This window comes from Staurois parvus, unplaced genomic scaffold (genome assembly GCF_062004578.1).
Source record: "Staurois parvus isolate SC_StPar_1 unplaced genomic scaffold, SC_StPar_1.0 ptg002264l, whole genome shotgun sequence".
Taxonomy (NCBI): domain Eukaryota; kingdom Metazoa; phylum Chordata; class Amphibia; order Anura; family Ranidae; genus Staurois; species Staurois parvus.
The window spans coordinates 47,509-68,826 of record NW_028320060.1 but is presented as its reverse complement, the minus strand read 5'-3'; the positions used below and the strand labels follow the sequence as shown (position 1 = coordinate 68,826).

At 50.1% G+C, this 21,318-nt stretch overlaps 1 protein-coding gene across 1 annotated transcript in view; it reads left to right on the top strand.

Annotated features, from left to right (window-relative positions):
- The window catches only part of ITFG1 (integrin alpha FG-GAP repeat containing 1), a gene marked incomplete at its 5' end in the record, with an annotated part of 284,615 nt that overhangs the window by 243,359 nt on the left and 19,938 nt on the right, over positions 1-21,318 (top strand). Inside the window, one exon of the mRNA XM_089665615.1 lies at positions 19,547-19,664. Within this exon, the coding sequence (XP_089521741.1) occupies positions 19,547-19,664 (118 nt within the window). The remainder of the gene's footprint in view (positions 1-19,546; positions 19,665-21,318) is intronic.

Genomic DNA, 21,318 nt, shown 5'->3' with positions numbered 1-21,318 from the left:
TATTCACCACTGGGATTTTTATTTTTTTTTGCTATATAAATTAATAAAGGCTGTAAAAGCAATCATTTCTCCTTCTCTCTGGCTGCATTCTTGCAGCCATTGAGAAATACTGTGTGAGCTGTGATTGGTCACAGCTTGTCACATGGTACAAGGCTGTTGTGAATAGCCCTGTACCATGTGACCTCTGTGATCATTCACAGATTTCACACGTAGTAAGCAATGATGTCAGAAGTGACATCTTGCGTACTACTCTTCATTTGATCACTGATTGGCCAATCAGTGATCACATGATTGGGAGCTCACACAGAGGTTCCGTACAGCGATCGGTGTTCCACTGTGTCCGGAGGACAAGCAGAAGCAGGCAGCGGGGAGGACGTTTATAAATGGCCACCCGCCCCTGCACTGCTCCCGTCCAGCCGTTTATATACATGGGCCAGACGGGAAGTGGTTAAACAATTAAAAAAAAAAAACTTGATTTTATCATTTGCTTGCTATTTTTAAACAACAGTCATTATTAAATGTTTAACTTATATGCTGCTAGTGTGAGTTCCAGGATCTGCCTGACTTTAGCTTCCTTGTACAATGGTACTCATATTGAGAGAAAGAAGGACAGCATGGAGAGCAAATCAAGCTCAGCTGTATGCCAATGTGTGAAGGAGGAACATAATGAAAAGAGGTGAGAGCAAAGTGAGCAGAGGGATGACCCTTTTCAATGGTCTGCTGCTCCTTCATCATCCAATCAATAGATTGGGGGTAGGGTTGCACCGATTCCCTTCCTCTTTCGATCTGACTGTCATTGTACAAGGAAGCTAAAGACAGGCACATCCTGGCACTCACACGTGCTAAATTTAAAATGCAATGTAATACATTTTTAATTAAGACATTAAAGAGTATGTAAACCCAATATTTCCTATTCTTCATACGTGCCTGCTGTACCATATACTTGTATGACAAAGTCCCCTGTTCTCTTTGTATTGCTTCCTTAGTGGGAAATTCCTGCTGTTCCTACCAGTCCTTCTGCTTTCTTAATAAAAACTGACCACACCAGGCATGAGAGCACAGCGTGGCCATTTTTACATGCTATGCTGGGAATTTAGAGGTAAAGTTAATCAAGGGAATATCCGATTGCCTCTCGGAGGATCAAGAAGGCATTTTTTCCTTGCAGGAGCAAATTGGATCGTACTTTGCTGGGTTTTTTTGCCTTCCTGTGGATCAACTGTGAGTGTAGGATTATAACTGTGTTGGGAGTCACTTTGGGTGGGGGGCCCATGGACCACAGCTCACTTTGGAGAAGTGGGGAGACCCCTGTCTCAGCTCCCCATATCCCTATTATGTGTAAGTCACCCTGTTCCTGTTAGGGGTACAGGGTGATCTGTCCTAATATTGGGGTGTGGGGGTTGTTGATTGTTTTATGCCATATGGTTGCATCCCATTGTTCTATTGTGTGTCTTGCTTGGGAGCAATCTATTATGGGATGTATGTGTTTGTGTGTATTGGCTTAGTGGGGGGGTGTCTCCAGCAGCCCTCCCTCCTGATGGGACTGTCTGCTGGTGTGTCTCTTGTTACTAAATGTAGGGTGCCCCGCCTTGTGTCATTATGCGTGGAGGGGGGGTTGTTCCTTTGAATGTACATATCTTGTATCTGTGTTAAAATAAAGTAGTCTACTCCGGTTTACTTCAAGATTGGTGTCTGTGTGTGGACAGGGAAGCGGTAGTCAAACGGAAATACCCCAGTGAAGTCTGGGGTCGGTTCCCTTACAATAACTTTTTTTTTTTTTAATGGTTGAACTGGATAGACTTTTGTCTTTTTTCAGCCTGACTAACTATGTGACTATATGTAACTCAGCCTGCTCTTCACTGATCAGACCTATCCTGACACGCCCCACCCCCTGTACAGCCATTCAGTGGGATGATCAGTGTACCTGCTGTTTCTCCTCCCTCAGCTGTTCTGCAGCTGAGAACAGAGGGAATTTGATCACTTGCGTATATAAACTTTCAAAAAAATTGTTGGGGTTTACATACCCTTTAACCTGCCCTGCATTCCCAACTTTCCCTCATGTGGTCCCCATCTTGATCCACGAGGTGGCTGTCTGGACTCTGGACCCCACAAGCGTGTCCTTCCTATACCCTTTTTCTCCATTCTACTCTTGTCACCAGGTTCCTCTACTGTAACCCTGAAATCCCCCAAATACAACCTGCATCCCACTACAGATCTAGTTACAGGCCTACAAGTGGCTCTTGGTACAGTCGGCTCTGTCTATGCCCAAAATGAATAGCATTGCTTTGAGCAAGGGGAACTGACTCAGTAAGCACAGCAATTTTTTTTCTCAGCCTGTTATTTTTATTTTTAATGATCTGCAGAGAGACTGCTTCTTGTCTATAACTCTGCAGAACATTACCCTCTCGTACTGTGCCCAGTGTGACCTGCGATACTCTGCACCCTCTACTTATACACAAAGAAAGAACACATGAGTGGAATTAAATCTGACCCCTGGAAACTAACCATCCTGCAAATTATTTTAATCATTATAATTAACCCACTCCCACACATGCAACTGTGTTGGATACTAGGTAGCTAATAATAATGTGCATTCAGTATTCCTGCCAAAGCGGCGATTTTCTTGTTGTGTAGGAAAAAGGTCCTGGCGGCCTGCTCTGTGTTATTTAAAGCACCTGTCCACCTTTCAAAACATTTTACATGTATTACAAGTAAAGTGCTGTGGCTAAAGCAGCCAACCAGAATCCATCTTGCAGAGGTCTGTTGAACTCTGATTGGTTGTTATTAGGGATGAGTTTGGGTTCAGCGTGAACATGGAAATCAGCTGTCATTCCGGAGCCGATCAGCAGTGGGCAGGACATTCCCTGCTCTGCAGCTGCAAGGGATGCTTGTGACACCATTGACCTAATATGACCACTTGGACCCAAGTAACAGTTTACGAATAACAAACATATTGCAGTTTTGGCACCATTGAATAACTACCCTTGATCACCTGACTCGTTTTCCCATAACTGGCGCCATTTTTTTTTCCTGGGATGCTGACACTGCAAATTTGTTTTTGGACTCCTGAAGTGCACTGTATCTGGACCTCTGAATCAGTGGAATGGCGCTTCAATTTCCATTGTTATTACATTACGCTACAAGCCAAGGAGATCGTGGAGATCCTTTGGGGTGTAGAAGCCACCTGCCCAAGAACCAGATCATCAACATCAATACTTTAACACAACAGTACCAATAAGATCACCTTACAGGTCCAGCGCTGTGTTTCCACTTTCCTCATACGTTCTTCAGAAGCCGGGCAGGTCAGTTTGTTCTATTGCAGAAGAGACATAATACGTCTTTTCTGCAGTAACTAAGTGTTGGTGTAATGGTGGCCATACAGGATTCAAATGTATTATCCTATCGATGTACCGATCAATCAAAACGCTCAAATCGGTAAACTATCAAATAGGAAAGAATTCTCTTCTGATCAATTTAGATTCTATTTAGATCAGATTCGATTCGAGGAGAATTTTGCATCAATTGGCAGAACTGAAATGCTTTGTTCATGAATTTGATCGTATTTTGATCGATCAGATTATGGGATTGCATGGGGAAAACAAAAATACGATTGATCATTTCTAATCGTATCTTCTAACTATCGATCAAAACCCATTAAAGTGTACTTATCATTTAAGGTGGAACTGAACCCCTCAGCTTACCCCTCTCCAATGACCCAATGTCCACGAGGTCCCTTGCTGGTGCCGGCTTCTTCTTCCCAAGATTCTTCCATGTGTTGGGTCTTCGGCCATCTTGAATAGCTGATGTAAGATGATGGATCTTCAGCACATGCGCAGGAGTTCATTCATCCCAGCACACAGGCACCGTGCCGAGAACGTATATAGAGCTGCCCATACAGCAGTGTTTCTCAATTCCAGTCCTCATGGACCCCCAACAGGTCATGTTTTCAGGATTTCCATTATTTTGCACAGGTGATTTGATCAGTTTCACTGCCTTAGTAATTACCACAGCTGTTTCATCTGAGGGAAGTCCTGAAAACATGACCTGTTGGGGGTCCATGAGGACTGGAGTTGAGAAACACTGCCATACAGAAATGTAGATTGAAGCACCGCACCACTGCTAAAACATCAAGATACTTTATTCCAATAAAATCCAGGGGGACAATCCGAAGAGTAGCCATAGGGAAACATGCACAGCTTAGGCTTTCAATCACCTGTTGTGTGCTGTAGTGGTGGGGGGGGGGCGTGTCAGAGGTTGGCAACTGTGGCCCTTCAGCTGTTACGGAAGTCCTATCGTTCCTCTGCCTCTGAGAGTAACTGTCAGTCCTCCCACCATGTCTCTGCCTCTGGGAGTTATGAGACCTCTAGTTCCACAACAACTAGATGGCCACAGTTGCCCATAATGCATATAATGTCAGAGGTGAGTCATACAGATAGCAAAGCGATGAGAGATGATACTAGGTGCTTTGGACTAAGGCAAGTACACACTGTAGAGGGATATGCTTTGTTCATTTTCCATTTCAGAGGTTTACAGCCACTTTAATGGGAGGCTGACATGTGGATCATTCGATGGATCTTCAGCACATGCGCAGGAGTTCATTCATCCCAGCACACAGGCATCGTATATTGAGCTGTCCATACAGAAATGTAAATTGAAGCGCCGCACCACTGCTAAAACATCAAGATACTTTATTCCAGTAAAATCCAGGGGGACAATCCAAAGAGTAGCCATTTTTGATGTGTGTGTGTCATATCAATCAAATACGCTGTTGTCTATAGATCAATTATTCCTATAGATCAATAGAGATCAATTGGAAATGAAATCAGTCATTTATGAAAGCGTTTATGGCACCTTAAAGGGGTTGTAAACCCATACATATACCTGGCGAAGTGACAGGCCTCAGGTGATACACAGAGATGAAACAAACCCTACATACGCTGTACCTTTTTATCTGCGACCCCAAAGTAGAGAATTTAGCATTTCCGAGCTATCTAAAGACTGGGGGTGGGGATCTGCCATTACACGTCGCACAGCATAGAGCAGGGAGCTGAGTGTAAACAGAGACCTGAGTGGAGGGAATGGACACATACCCCTTCTACACAGTCTCATAGGGAAACGTGCACAGCTGAGGCTTTCAATCACCTGTTGTGTGCTGGAGTGGGGGGGGGGGTAGGGCTGTATCAGGGGTTGGCATCTGTGGCCCTTCAGCTGTTACAGAAGTTCTATCATTCCTCTGCCTCTGGGAGTAACTGTCAGTCCTCCCACCATGTTTCTGCCTCTGGGAGTTATGAGACATCTAGTTCCACAACAGCTAGAGGGCCACAGTTGTCCACGTCTTGCATATACTGTCAGAGGTGAGTCATACAGATAGCGAAGGGATGGGAGATGATACTAGGTAATCAAATAAATATAGGTGCAGCGCAAAAATATCAGAATTAATCGATGTAATGCAACCATATGACATCTTTATATACAAATACGTATTATGATTACGCATCTGGTGAGTGCGTAATCTTAACACATTCTCGGCACATCACCTGAATAATCGTTAGAGTATACGAAGCACTTACCTAAGATCATTCTTGGATGGATCTTCAAGATTAGCACTTTGTGGACATTCCTATGTCATATACTGGAGTTTGATATTTTAGCACTATTACGCGCTCACGATTGTCACCTCATTAGCACTTTATTGTGGATATGACATATTAACACAATATTTGCACTTTGTCACCTTATATGGGAATACCATTAATCATTTGATTTTATGCATTATTTTATATATTTATTGCATTACATTATTATTATTATTATTATTATACAGTATTTATAAAGCGCCGATAGTTCGCTCAGCGCTGTACATTACAAAGGGGGACAGAACATGTGACAGAACAATAACAATACAATGCAAAACATGAGGGGATCGAGGGCCCTGCTCTTTCGAGCTTACAATATAGGAGGGAGGGGATGGTGGCACAGGAGGAGATAGCTGTGGGGGATGGAGTGGTAGAAAGAGTGGAGGAGGTCGGCAAGTTAGCAGGGGGTGGGGTAGGCTTCCCTGAAGAGATGGGTTTTCAGGGTGCGCCTAAAGGAGAGGAGAGTAGGTGATAATCTGATGGGTTGGGGCAGGGAGTTCCAGAGGATGGGTGACACCCTGGAGAAGTCCTGAAGGCGGGCATGGGAGGAGGAGACCAGGGAACTAGAGAGAAGGAGGTCTTGTGAGGAGCAGAGTGTGCGTGCTGGGGGGTACTTGGATATTAGGTCAGTGATGTAGTACGGGGCAGTATGGTGGATGGCTTTGTACGTTAGCGTTAGGATTTTGAATTTGATCCGTTGCGCAATCGGAAGCCAGTGGAGGGATTGGCAGAGGGGGGTGGAGGACACTGAGTGGAGGCCAGTGGAGGGATTGGCAGAGGGGGGTGGCGGAGACAGAGCGGTTGGAAAGGTGAATGAGTCTGGCAGCCGTATTCAGGATCGACTGAAGCGGGGATAGCCAGCGGCGAGGCAGGCCAGTGAGGAGGGAGTTGCAGTAGTCGAGTTGTGATATGATGAGGGAGTGGATGAGCTGTTTAGTGGTTTCTAGGGTTAGGAACGTGCGGATTTTGGTGATGTTGCGGAGGTGGAGTCTGCACGAGCTTGTTAAAGATTGGACTTGGGGTTGAAAGGATAAGTTGGAGTCCAGAATGACACCAAGTACTCGGGCCTGCAGGGCGGGTTTGATGGTAGCGTTGTTGGATGTGACGGAGAAGTCAATGGGGGGTGGTGTCCGGACTGGGGGGAAGACAAGAAACTCGGTTTTGGAGAGGTTCAATTTAAGGAAGTGGAGTGACATCCAGTCTGATATGTCGCTCAGTAGGTGTGTGATTCGGGCTGAGACCAAGGGGGTGAGGTGGGGGGTTGAGAGATAGATTTGTGTGTCGTCGGCATAGAGGTGGTAGTTGAAGCCGTGAGAGTGTATGAGTTGGCCAAGGGAGGAGGTATAGATGGAGAAGAGAAGGGGCCCAAGGACAGAGCCTTGAGGGACCCCAACAGAGAGGGGGAGTGAGGGGGAGGTGGTAGCATTATAGGTAACGCTGAAGGAGCGTTGTGACAGGTAGGATGAGAGCCAGGAGAGAGCAGAATCTCTGAGGCCGAGGGAGTGTAGTTTTTTGAGGAGGAGGGGGTGGTCGACTGTGTCGAAAGCCGCAGAGAGGTCAAGGAGTAGGAGCACTGAATAGTGGCCAATAGCTTTGGCGGTTAGCAGGTCGTTGGAGAGTTTGAGTAAGGCAGTTTCGGTGGAGTGTAGGGGACGGAAGCCGGACTGTAGGGGATCGAGGAGGTTGTTGTCGTTGAGGTGAGAGCATAGGCGGGTGTAGACTAGGCGCTCGAGGAATTTAGATGTAAATGGGAGCAGGGAGATGGGTCTGAGGTTGTTTGGGTCATTAGGGTCCAGGGAGGGCTTTTTAAGTATGGGGGTGATGTGTGCATGTTTCAGAGGGGAGGGGAAAGTGCCAGAGGAGAGGGAGAGATTGAAGATGTGGGTGAGGGAGCGTAGGATGGAGGGGGAAGGAGGTCGTAGGAGTTGTGAGGGGATAGGGTCGAGGGGGCAGGTGGTGAGGCGGGCATCAGAGAGGATCTTGGAGACTTCCTCGATGGTAGTAAGGTCAAAGGTGCGGAGTGTTGGGGGAGCTTCAGTATTAGGAATGTAGGGTGGGGTGGAAGAGGAGGTCAGAGCAGTGGTGGGGCCGTGGGAGAGGGGTGATGAGGGGGTAGCTGAGTGAGGGTGAAGGGGGTTGGAGAGAGTTTGAGCAGCGACGAAGTCCCTGCGGGTTATGTCGAGGGGAAGGGGGGATAAGGGGGTAGCTGTGTGAGAGGGGACGGGTTGAGAGGGCGTGTGAGTTGTGGCAATGTCCTTGCGAATTGTGTCAATCTTGTTTTTGAAGTGATTGGCAATCTCAAGGGCAGTGAGTGAGGTGCTGGGTGGAGGTGGAGAGAGTAGAGTGTTGAAGGCGGAGAAGAGTCGGCGAGGATTGGAAGAGAGGGCCTTGATGAGGGTCAAGAAGTAGGCTTGTTTGGCAGCATGGAGGGAGGAGGTGTAGGTGTGGAAGGCAGATTTGTAGCGGGTGAAGGCTTGTTGGGATTTGGTTTTGCGCCATAGTCGCTCCAGGGCACGACTGTGTCGTTTGAGGGTTTTGGTGTGATCAGTCTGCCAAGGCTGGAGCGGTCGGGGTCTGATGTTGTGTGTAGTTAAAGGCGCTAGTGAGTCAAGGGCTGTTGAGAGCGCGTTGTTGTAGGCGGTCATAGCCAAGTCGGGGCAGGACAGGGGGAGGATGCTGTCATAGAGATGATCAGCTGCAGAGTAGAGGGGGGCAGGGTTAAGGTTGCGGAGGTTACGGTTGGTAATAGTGTGACATTTGGAGGGGTAGGCGTTGGAGGACGAGGAGATAGAGAAGGTGATCAGGTTGTGGTCAGAGAGAGGGAAGGGGGTGTTAGTGAGGTTGTGGGGAGCGCAGCGGTTGGAGAAGACAAGATCAAGGATATTACCGTCTGAGTGGGTGGTGGATTGTATGCACTGTGCAAGTGCAAAGGAGGAGGTTAGGTGGAGGAGACGGGCTGTGTCCGGGTTGTCGAGGTTGACAGGGATGTTGAAATCCCCAAGGATGATGGTGGGTAGCTCAGAGGAGAGGAAGAAGGGTAGCCAGGAGGAGAAGTCTTCCAGGAAGCGGGGTATGGATCCAGGAGGCCGGTATATCACAGCAATCTTCAGGGGGGTTGGGGAGAATAGTCGGACGCAGTGGGCCTCGAAGGAGAAGGATAGGGAGGGGGGGTTTGGAGGGACTCTGAAGGTGCTCTGCGGTGACAGGAGCAGACCAACCCCACCACCTTTACGACCGTTAGGCCTGGGTGAGTGGGTCCAGGTGAGACCTCCATAGGAGAGTGCAGCAGGGGAGGTAGAGTCAGTGGGCTGGATCCAGGTTTCCGTGATCGCTAGGAGGTTGAGGGAACGGGAAACAAAGAGGTCGTGGATGGCGGTCTTACGGTTTTAGCGCTCACTTTTCTACTTTGATCTTATTATAAATGATACTGGGTGCTTTGGACTGAGGCAAGTACACACTGTAGAGGGATATACTTTGTTCATTTTCCATTTCAGAGGTTTGCAGCCACCTTTTATGGGAGGTTAAGTGTTAAGACCTTGCTTCATGCAGTAAAGCACCAGAGCCAGGCATCCTGTGATAGGAAGAAAAATGTTGCCCCAGAACACCTAATGACCAGCACAATGATTGTTTCACTCGCCGCACCTATATTTATTTGATTACTTTGGAGGTTGGTTTTGGTTACCTTTTCGGTGCATCAGCTGCTTACGGTTTTACCGCTCGATTTTCTACTTTGATCTTATTATAAATGATACTGGGTGCTTTGGACTGAGGCAAGTACACACTGTAGAGGGATATGCTTTGTTCATTTTCCATTTCAGAGGTTTGCAGCCACCTTTTACGGGAGGTTAAGTGTTAAGACCTTGCTTCATGCAGTAAAGCACCAGAGCCAGGCGTCCTGTGATAGGAAGAAAAACGTTGCCCCAGAACACCTAACGACCAGCACAATGATTGTTTCACTCGCCGCAGGGTTGCCCGGTACACTACGGAATTACCAGAACAAAAGGCTAATTCTCTGGGCAAGTAGACTTTGTTCCTTGTTTTTGTCTTAGCGGCCCGGGCAGAGTGTCACTAAAGCCGAAAAAGGAAAAAACCATTATTCACCGTTTTTTAGTGCTGCCCAGCAGCCAATAAATTCCGGCATTAATGCGAGGTGTATAAATAGGCGCACTTGTGGGCTCCGTCTTCTCAAATTCATTTATTTCCTTCCTCTGCACTTGTTCGAGTGCCAGCCGGTCACTTCTGGAAAGAATTCAGCTTACAAAACATGAGCAGGGAACAGTAACAATCGCTCGCCGGTTCTTTGTGCCGCAACCCACCAGGTAAATTAATGTCAAGCAAAAGGAGCCAACTGCGCTTCAATCTCCGCAGGCTGAGAGTGACAGCGCCAAGCCAGGAAGGCTGATATGTGGGTCATTCGTCACGCTAACGTTTCCATACAAATTAATTGCTGAAGGCGGAAAATTAGATCGGTTGGCGGTAAGGGAAATCTGCTGGTGCCAATCTGCGGATGGATTTCAGAGTGCCCCGGGGCAAAAAGGTGTATGGGGCAGCGGATGCGGGCCGCGGCCCCAAAATGAGATGCTAATTCTATCGCTCCTTGTATAATGTGCGCAAAAGCTTCCAGGGCTGGAACGGATATCTAGGAGACATGGATTAAAGGGGACGGACTGCCATTGCTGACTTTTGCTGACTTCGTTTTGAAGCCTGTCCACTGCCAGCATGCTGTTGAGAATGACCCTTGCTCTCTGTGTCTCTCTGCAGAGGTGCAGCACCCCCCCCCCCCCCGACCAATCAGAGCTGGCGCTTTTGCAAACTGCAGGAAGCAAGAGCTTTGATAATTGGAGAATCTCTGACTCTGCAGAAGGTGTTTTGGAAATTTGCTGATAGACCACTGCTTCCACTGGGGCCTTCTCACCAGCATGCTGGCAGGGGGCAGGAGTTTCTACTCAGGCTGTGGCTGCTTTCTAAAGAAAACAAACTCTGACTTTTCTTTGATATAACTGGAATGTGTTTAGCATCAGACTTATGAATTCAACTCCCTCACTCTGCTTTCACCTCCTATCAGCATGCTTCTTGTAATGCATCGCACTTGATTGGCCTCTTGAGCTGCTTCTTCCTCTCCAAGTTTAAAGTGTTACTAAACCCCGGACCCTGCATTCACTATATCCACTGTCCCCGGACCCCGCATTCACTATATCCACTGTCCCCGGACCCCGCATTCACTATATCCGCTGTCCCCAGACCCCGCATTCACTATATCCGCTCTCCCTGGTCCCCGCATTCACTATATCCGCTCTCCCTGGTCCCCGCATTCACTATATCCGCTCTCGCCGGACCCCGCATTCACTATATCCGCTGTCCCCAGACCCCGCATTCACTATATCCGCTCTCCCTGGTCCCCGCATTCACTATATCCGCTCTCCCCGGACCCCGCATTCACTATATCCGCTCTCCCCGGACCCTGCATTCACTATATCCGCTCTCCCCGGACCCCGCATTCACTATATCCGCTCTCCCCGGACCCCGCATTCACTATATCCACTGTCCCCAGACCCCGCATTCACTATATCCACTGTCCCCGGACCCCGCATTCACTATATCCGCTGTCCCCAGACCCCGCATTCACTATATCCGCTGTCCCCAGACCCCGCATTCACTATATCCGCTCTCCCTGGTCCCCGCATTCACTATATCCGCTCTCCCCGGACCCCGCATTCACTATATCCGCTCTCCCCGGACCCTGCATTCACTATATCCGCTCTCTCCGGACTCTGCATTCACTATATCCGCTCTCCCCGGACCCTGCATTCACTATATCTGCTCTCCCAAGGCCCCGTATTCACTATATCTGGTCTCCCCGGACCCTGCATTCACTATATCCGCTCTCCCCGGACCCTGCATTCACTATATCTGCTCTCCCAAGGCCCCGTATTCACTATATCTGGTCTCCCCGAACCCTACATTCACTATATCCGCTCTCCCTGAACCCCGCATTCCCTATATCCGCTCTCCCAAGGCCCCATATTCACTATATCCGCTCTCCCCGGACCCCGCATTCCCTATATCCGCTCTCCCCGGACCCCGCATTCCCTATATCCGCTCTCCCAAGGCCCCATATTCACTATATCCACTCTCCCCGGACCCCGCATTCGCTGTATCCGCTCTCCCCGGACCCTGCATTCACGATATCCGCTCTCCCCGGACCCTGCATTCACTATATCCGGTCTCCCCGGTCCCCGCGTTCACTATATCCGCTCTCCCCAGACCCCGCATTCACTATATCCGGTCTCCCCGGACCCTGCATTCACTATATCCGGTCTCCCCGGTCCCCGCGTTCACTATATCCGCTCTCCCCGGACCCTGCATTCCCTATATCCGCTCTCCCCGGACCCCGCATTCACTATATCCACTCTCCCCGGACCCCGCATTCACTATATCCGCTCTCCCCGGACCCCGCAGGCAAGGGTTAGGGACGGCAGATCTTTTGTATTGCCTAGGGCAGCACAGAACATAAATACACTACTGGGGTATACACAAGCCGCAGCAAGAATTCTACCTCCATCGCGGTCAGCGGGCACTATGGTAATGCCCAACGAGCACAACCCATTGTTGCTCTTCAACAACCCCCTTCCCAACCGTGCAGAACGCATTCAATCACATGCAAGGAAAATAAATTTAAAAAAAAAACAGCATTTTGCTTGCACGTGATTGGATGATGGAGGTGATCCGAGCTTCTGCCCATTTACTAAGCTCTGGGGCAAAGTGCCCATTCTATTTGCCTTAAAGTGATAGTAAAGGTTTGTTTAAAAAGGACAAACATGTGGGCAGCTTAGTGGCTAAATGGTTAGCACTTCCGCCTGGCAGTACTAGAGTCATTGGTTTGAATCCCAAACACGGCACCACCTGCCTGGAGTTTTCATGTTCTCCCTGTGCCTGTGTGGGTTTCCTTCGGATACTCCAGTTTCCTCCCACACTCCAAAGACATGCTGGTAGGTGAGTTGGCTCCTGTCTATATTGGCCCTAGTATGTGTATGTATGAATGTGAGTTAGGGACCTTAGATTGTACACCCCTTGAGGGTTAGGGACCTTAGATTGTACGCCCCTTGAGGGTTAGGGACCTTAGATTGTACGCCCCTTGAGGGTTAGGGACCTTAGATTGTACACCCCTTGAGGGTTAGGGACCTTAGATTGTACACCCCTTGAGGGTTAGGGACCTTAGATTGTACACCCTTGAGGGTTAGGGACCTTAGATTGTATTCCCCCTGAGGGTTAGGGACCTTAGACTGTACGCCCCCTGAGGGTTAGGGACCTTAGATTGTACGCCCCCTGAGGGTTAGGGACCTTAGACTGTACGCCCCCTGAGGGTTAGGGACCTTAGACTGTACGCCCCTTGAGGGTTAGGGACCTTAGACTGTACGCCCCCTGAGGGTTAGGGACCTTAGACTGTACGCCCCTTGAGGGTTAGGGACTGATGTGAATGTACAATATATATGTAAAGTGCTGCGTAAATTGACGGCGCTATATAAGTACCTGAAATAAATAAAAATAATAATACTTACCTGCTGTGCTCAGTGGTTCTGCACAGCCCCCGATCCTCTTATTCTCGGGTCCCCCACTGGCGTTCCTGGTTACTCCCCCTTGACCACTGCCCCCAATAGCAAGCCACTTGCTATGGGGGCACTGGTTCATGCTCGCTCCCGAGTCCCACTCTGTGTCCATAAGACACATAAAGCAGCGGCTCACCTTCCCCCTTCCCCCCCACACACACTTTCTCCTCATTGGCTCACTGGCTGTAATTGACAGCAATGGGAGACAATGTCTCCCACTGCTGTGTCTCAACCAATGAGGAGAGAGAGACCTGGGACAGCTGAGGCTCCCGTGCACATCATTGGATCGAGAGGGGGCCCAAGTGAGTATTAGGGGGTGGAAACAGAAACAAGACCTGCGCTCAAGAGACCCAGATCAGAATTCAGCAGGTAGAACCATGTATGAAGGTTCATCCAATAGCCGATCAAAGGTTGTGCAGCTCTAACACAAGGCTGGGGAAGCGCAATAAATACTGTAACAGAGAACAAAAACAAAAGCGCACCAACCTTGAGCGTTACCTCAGTGAGTAAAGGGTGAATTTATTGAATTGAGATATATATACTCACTGCTGCTTTTATTATTGCTACTTTTGTGAGTATATATCTCAATTCAATAAATTCACCCATTACTCACTGAGGTAATGAGCGAGTATTCGGGGGGCGGCTGTGGGGGGAGCAGCACACAGAAGGTTTTTTACCTTCATGCATAGAATGCTTGATGTTAAAAAAACAAACCTTCAGCCTTTATAACCACTTCCAGTCCGGACACTTCCCCCCCCCCCCCCCTTCCAGTCCGGACACTTCCCCCCCCCCCCCCCTTCCAGTCCGGACACTTTCCCCCCCTTCCAGTCCGGACACTTCCCCCCCATTCCAGTCCGGACACTTTCCCCCCCTTCCAGTCCGGACACTTTCCCCCCCTTCCAGTCCGGACACTTTCCCCCCCTTCCAGTCCGGACACTTTCCCCCCCTTCCAGTCCGGACACTTTCCCCCCCTTCCAGTCCGGACACTTTCCCCCCCTTCCAGTCCAGACACTTTCCCCCCCTTCCAGTCCAGACACTTTCCCCCCCTTCCAGTCCAGACACTTTCCCCCCCTTCCATTCCGGACACTTTCCCCCCCTTCCAGTCCGGACACTTTCCCCCCCTTCCAGTCTGGACACTTTCCCCCCCTTCCAGTACAGCCTTTATAACCACTTCCAGTCCGGACACTTCCCCCCCCTTCCAGTCCGGACACTCCCCCCCCCCCTTCCAGTCCGGACACTTTCCCCTCCTTCCAGTCCGGACACTTCCCCCCCCTTCCAGTCCAGACACTTTCCCCCGCTTCCACCAGTCCGGACACTTTCCCCCCCTTCCAGTCCAGACACTTTCCCCCCCTTCCTGTCCGGACACTTTCACCCCCTTCCTGTCCGGACACTTTCACCCCCTTCCTGTCCGGACACTTTCCCCCCCTTCCAGTCCGGACACTTTCCCCCCCTTCCAGTCCGGACACTTTCCCCCCCTTCCAGTCCGGACACTTTCCCCCCCCATCCTGTCCGTACACTCCCCCCCTTCCAGTCCGGACACTTCCCCCCCCCTTCCTGTCCAGACACTTTCCCCCGCTTCCACCAGTCCGGACACTTTCCCCCCCTTCCAGTCCAGACACTTTCCCCCCCTTCCTGTCCGGACACTTTCCCCCCCTTCCAGTCCAGACACTTTCCCCCCCTTCCTGTCCGGACACTTTCACCCCCTTCCTGTCCGGACACTTTCCCCCCCTTCCAGTCCGGACACTTTCCCCCCCTTCCAGTCCGGACACTTTCCCCCCCCATCCTGTCCGGACACTTCCCCCCCCTTCCAGTCCGGACACTTTCCCCCCCTTCCAGTCTGGACACTTCCCCCCCCTTCCAGTCCGGACACTTTCCCCCCCTTCCAGTCCGGACACTTTCCCCCCCTTCCAGTCCGGACACTTTCCCCCCCTTCCAGTCCGGACACTTTCCCCCCCTTTCAGTCCGGACACTTTCCCCCCCTTCCAGTCCGGACACTTTCCCCCCCTTCCAGTCCGGACACTTTCCCCCGCTTCCAGTCCGGACACTTCCCCCCCCTTCCAGTCCGGACACTCCCCCCCCCCCCCTTCCAGTCCGGACACTTCCCCCCCCCCCTTCCAGTCCGGACACTTCCCCCCCCCCCCCCCTTCCAGTCCGGACACTTCCCCCCCCCCCCCCTTCCAGTCCGGACACTTTCCCCCGCTTCCAGTCCGGACACTTTCTCCCGCTTCCAGTCCGGACACTTTCACCCCCTTCCAGTCTGGACACTTTCCCCCGCTTCCAGTCCAGACACTTTCACCCCCTTCCTGTCCGGACACTTCCCCCCCTTCCAGTCCGGACACTTCCCCCCCTTCCAGTCCGGACACTTTCCCCCCCTTCCAGTCCGGACACTTCCCCCCCCCCCTTCCAGTCCGGACACTTTCAACCCCTTCCAGTCCGGACACTTTCCCCCCCTTCCAGTCCGGACACTTCCCCCCCTTCCAGTCCGGACACTTCCCCCCCTTCCAGTCCGGACACTTTCCCCCCCCTTCCAGTCCGGACACTTTCCCCCCCTTCCAGTCCGGACACTTTCCCCCCCTTCCAGTCCGGACACTTCCCCCCCCCCCCCCTTCCAGTCCGGACACTTTCCCCCCCCTTCCAGTCCGGACACTTCCCCCCCCCCCCCCCCCTTCCAGTTTGGACACTTTCCCCCCCCTCACAGTCCGGGCCAATTTTCAGCTTTCAGCGCTATCACACTTTGAATGACAATTGCGCAGTCATGCAACACTGCACCCATATGTATTTTTAAGCATTTTTTTGAGACAGATAAAACTTTATTTTGATGGTATTTATTCACTGCTGGGATGTTTATTTTTTTTGCTATGTAAATGAAAAAGTCCAAAAATTTTGAAAAACAATGTTTTTCTTATAAACATTTTGTAAATAAATAATCTTTCTTCCTAAATCTTGGCCAAAATGTATTCCGTTATCTTTTTAGTAAAAAAAAAAAGATAACCCAAATTAGTTTATAACCAAAAATTATAATTTTAAAAAAAATTTTTACATTTTTATTTTATTTTTTTATATTATTATTTGTGTTTTTTGGGAGGTTTTTTTACACACTGTCACCCTAGCAGTACAGTGTCACCATGGTGACACTGTACTACTTGTGGGGGGTGATGAAGATTTTTTTTTTTTTTACACTGATTGCTTTTACACCCATAAAGGCTGTAAAAGCAATCATTTCTCCTTCTCTCTGGCTGCATTCCTGCAGCCGTTGAGAAATACTGTGTGAGCTGTGATTGATCACAGCTTATCACATGGTACAAGGCTGTTGTGAATAGCCCTTTACCTTGTGACATCTGTGATTATTCACAAGTGACATCTGGCTTACTTCTCTTCATGTGACCACTGATTGACCAATCAGTGATCAAATGATCTGGAGCTCACACAGAGGTCGTGTACAAAGGTTGGTGCTGCGCCCAGGGAGCGCGAACAAGCAGGGGGCAGGGAGGACGTTTATAAACAGCCACCCGCTCCTGCGCTGCTCCCGTCCGGCCGTTTATATGCATGGACCGGACGGGAACTGGTTAAGGCTACTTTCATACTGATGCATTTTTGCCACGTTTAAGGTGCGTTTTTTTACAGGGACACGTGACTAAAAAACCACACCAAAAAAGGTAACGTGGGTGCATTTTTCCTGCTTTTTTTTTTTACTGCAACAAACCTACACCAAAAATGCAAAAAAAGCAAAAAAGACCCGCAATGTATCAGTGTGAAGAGTTCCATAGGATTACGTGGTCACATGTTTGCTTTTCCATTTTTTTTTTTAAAGCAAAAGTGGAAGAAAATTGGATCAGTGTGAATGCAGCCTCAGTAAATCAGCCCACATGACTTTTTAACCCTATATCATTGCAAATAGAAATACTTTGGGGGGGGGGGGGTTACAGCCTGAGGAAGTCTGCTTTAGCATACAGGAAAATTTCAGTGCTGGCCGGGATGTCTAGAAACTGTGGGAGCAATAAGGCTAGGTTCACATATGTGCGGGTGGTGCCACTGCGGATCCGCTCAAAAATCGAGGTTCCCTTGTGGGCTGCATTTTCAGAAGAAGTGAAGGGACTTCTTGCTTGTGGTTCACAGGCACGGAGTCCATTCAAATGAATGGGCTCCCTTGCCCGTGCAAAACGCGGCCGCACAGATGTGAACCGGGGGTTAGACATACAAGAAAATTTCAGTGCTGGCCGGGATGTCTAGAAACTCTGAGAGCAATAAGGCTAGGTTCACATCTGTGCAGGTGGTGCCGCTGCGGATCCACACAAAAATCCGTGCAGCCGCACCACCCGCACAGAAGAATGCGGACCCACGGGCGGGTGCCATTCATTCTAACGGCACGCCGCCCGCACTGGGAAACGCTACCGTACTGCGAACCTCGGCTGTGTTTTCAGAAGTGCAGGGACTTCTTCCCTGCGTGTCCCGGGGCACTGGAGTCCATTCAAATGAATGGGCTCTCGTGTCCGTGCAAAACGTGGACCACAGGAACGCAGATATGTGAACCGGGGGGTAAATCTACATTGCTAAACAAATCCCCCGTACTGCACAGTCTGTAAAGGGGAAATGATTCTGAAGTCTGTATGTCTGATGTCAGCTTTTCTAGATGGGAAATGTCATAGTGGTGCAGGGGCAGTGTCGGCAGCAACCTCTTCAATCCTTGATACAAGTGATGGGTTTGTGTTCTCTTCACAGATTTTCTATTTATTTTGTCTCAGTATCCCCCCCCCCCCACTGTGGCCCATTGAAGCCGCCAGGGGCTGCTGTGACTACTGTTTCGCAACTGCCTTCCACTAAGTCAGCCTGTCACATGCCTCATTAAGGAGCCGTCCATTGATGCCATCCATCGTTAGCATGCCTGCTGAAGGCTCCAACTCTTCTAATTCTGCTTTTCTGCAGGACAACATAATAGAGTTTCATGAGAACGATGGTTTTGCACCCTTCTGCTTCTAAGACTATCTAGAATGGATGTCTGTTTGTAGAGATATGGTCCTTTTTATAGGATACTTTTTGTTTTCTATTACATTCGCATATAGGCCTCAGAGGACAAGGGGGCGCTCTTTACGTCTGGAGGAAACGAAATGTAATCTCCAAACATGGAAAGGTTTCTTCACAGTGAGAGCTGTGAAAATGTGGAATAGACTCCCTCAAGAGTTGGTTCTGGCCAGCTCAGTGGATTGCTTTAAAAAAGGAGGGTGAGGACACCAGGGAGGGATGTGCTGTGAGCGGAGGGTGAGGTGGCCAGGGAGGGATGTGCTGTGAGCGGAGGGTGAGGTGGCCAGGGAGGGATGTGCTGTGAGTGGAGGGTGAGGTCACCAGGGAGGGATGTGCTGTGAGTGGAGGGTGAGGTGGCCAGGGAGGGATGTGCTGTGAGTGGAGGGTGAGATCACCAGGGAGGGATGTGCTGTGAGTGGAGGGTGAGATCACCAGGGAGGGATGTGCTGTGAGTGGAGGTTGAGGTCACCAGGAAGGGATGTGCTATGAGAGGAGGGTGAGACCACCAGGGAGGGATGTGCTGTGAGCGGAGGGTGAGACCACCAGGGAGGGATGTGCTGTGAGCGGAGGGTGAGGTCACCAGGGATGGATGTGCTGTGAGCGGAGGGTGAGACCACCAGGGAGGGATGTGCTATGAGCGGAGGGTGAGACCACCAGGGAGGGATGTGCTGTGAGCGGAGGGTGAGGTCACCAGGGATGGATGTGCTGTGAGCGGAGGGTGAGACCACCAGGGAGGGATGTGCTGTGAGCGGAGGGTGAGGTGGCCAGGGACGGATGTGCTGTGAGCAAAGGGTGAGGTGGCCAGGGACGGATGTGCTGTGAGCAAAGGGTGAGGTGGCCAGGGAGGGATGTGCTGTAAGCAGAGAATGAGGTCCCCAGGGAGGGATGTGCTGTGAGGAGGAGAGGGGCTGGGGGAGGTTGGTGGGGTGGTTGGAGGTAGGTGCACTCAGTAGGGAGTTGAGGTCCCCAGGGAGGGATGTGCTGTGATGAGGAGAGGGGGCTGGGGGAGGTTGGTGGGGTGGTTGGAGGTAGGTGCACTCAGTAGGGAGTTGAGGTCCCCAGGGAGGGATGTGTTGCTGGCTAATTCTCGGCATTAGTATCCTCTATTCTCTGTTATGACTCCATCATGCATCGTGTTCAGTAATGATCTGAAAGTGATACGTTTGTATTTTGTAATGTACAGATCTCTCCATCAGCGTGATTGTCAGACTTGCCTTGTGTCTTCTGATTGCTTTCCCATCTGATAAGACGGATTCCATTTCATTATTGTGTCTCTTCCCTCCACAGCTGGAGTGCCAAGCTCTACCTGACCCCAAGTAACATCGTCCTGCTGACTGCCATTGCTCTGATTGGTGTGTGCGTTTTCATCCTGGCAATAATTGGCATCCTGCACTGGCAAGAGAAGGTAAGATCCCATCAGAGCCCATCTTCTGGAGGCAGCTGCTCCTCTATAGGGGGGTATCAGGGCTGAGCACTGTGGAGATGGGCTACAGAAAGACATGATTGCCTCCCGGCCACGTGCCTTGTCACTTTTCGTCTTCATTGACGCTTTGAAAACCGTGAAGCTGCATACGTTACATATGTAATTGTTACATACATAAAGAAAAGCTGCACTAAGAACCATTGTGTTCCGGCATTTCTATGGTAATTGTACAGCTTAGAAAAACTCTACATTTCTTGGGTCCAAAACACGCAGGGTAAAGCTGTCACAAACCTTGGATATTCAGACCGAGCCTACAATGAAAATGCATAAGCAGAAGGTCACTTTCAGCGAAAACTGCACATGATTGATGTAGGAAACTGCTGCAGAGTAATTATATGCAAATCTCGACTTTTTCTTTTGAAAGTCAAAGATGGCCCCTCCTGCCTCCTGAGCTTTTCTTCTGACCCTTTTTGTGTCAGTATTTTGTGATAGATTAAAGGAGAAGCATGGAAATTGAAGATAATAATCAACACTATATTGCCAAAAGTATTGTCCCCGCCCTCCAAATCATTGTATTCAGGTGTTCCAATCCCCTCCATGGACACAGGTGTATACAATCAAGCCCCTAGGCATGCAGACGGCTTCTACAAACATTGGTGAAAGAATGGGTCGCTCTCAGGAGCTCAGTGACTCCAAGCGTGGTCCCGTGATAGGTGGCCACCTGGGCAATAAGTCCATCCGTGACATTTCCTGGCTACTAAATATTCCACGCTCAACTGTTAGTGGGGTTATAACAAAGTGGGAGCAACTGGGAACAACAGCCACTCAGCCACCAAGTGGTAGGCCACGTCACATGACAGGGCGGGGTCAGTGCATGCTGAAGCGCACAGTGCGCAGAAGTCGCCAACTGTCTGCAGAGTCAATAGCTAAAGACCTCCAAACTTGGTGTGGCCTTCAGATGAGCACAACAACAGTGCGTAGAGAGCTTCATGGAATGGGTTTCCATGGCCGAGCAGCTGCATCCAAGCCTTCCATCACCAAGTGCAATGCAAAGCGTCGGATGCCGTGGTGTAAAGCACGCCGCCACTGGACTCTAAAGCCGTGGAGACGTGTTCTCTGGAGGGACCAATCACAGTTCTCTGTCTGGCAATCCAATGGAGGTGTCTGGGTTTGGCGGTTGCCAGGAGAACGGTACTTGCCTGACTGCATTGTGCCAAGTGTAAAGTTTGGTGGAGGGGGGATTATGATGTGGGGTTGTTTTTCAGGGGTTGGTTTGGCCCCCTAGTTCCAGTGAAGGGAACTCTTAAGGCGACATTTTGGACAATTTCACGCTCCCATCTTTGTGGGAGGAGTTTGGGGATGCCCCTTCCTGTTCCAACATGACTGCACACCAGTGCACAAAGCAAGGTCCATAAAGACATGGAGGAGCCAGTTTGGGGTGGAGGAACTTGACTGTCCTGCACAGAGTCCTGACCTCAACCCCATAGAACACTTTGGGATGAATTAGAGCGGAGACTGTGAGCCAGGCCTCCTCCCCCGACATCAGTGCCTGACCTGACAAATGTGCTTCTGGAAGAATGGTCCAACCTTCCCATAGACACCCTCCTAAACCTTGTGGACGGCCTTCCCAGAAGAG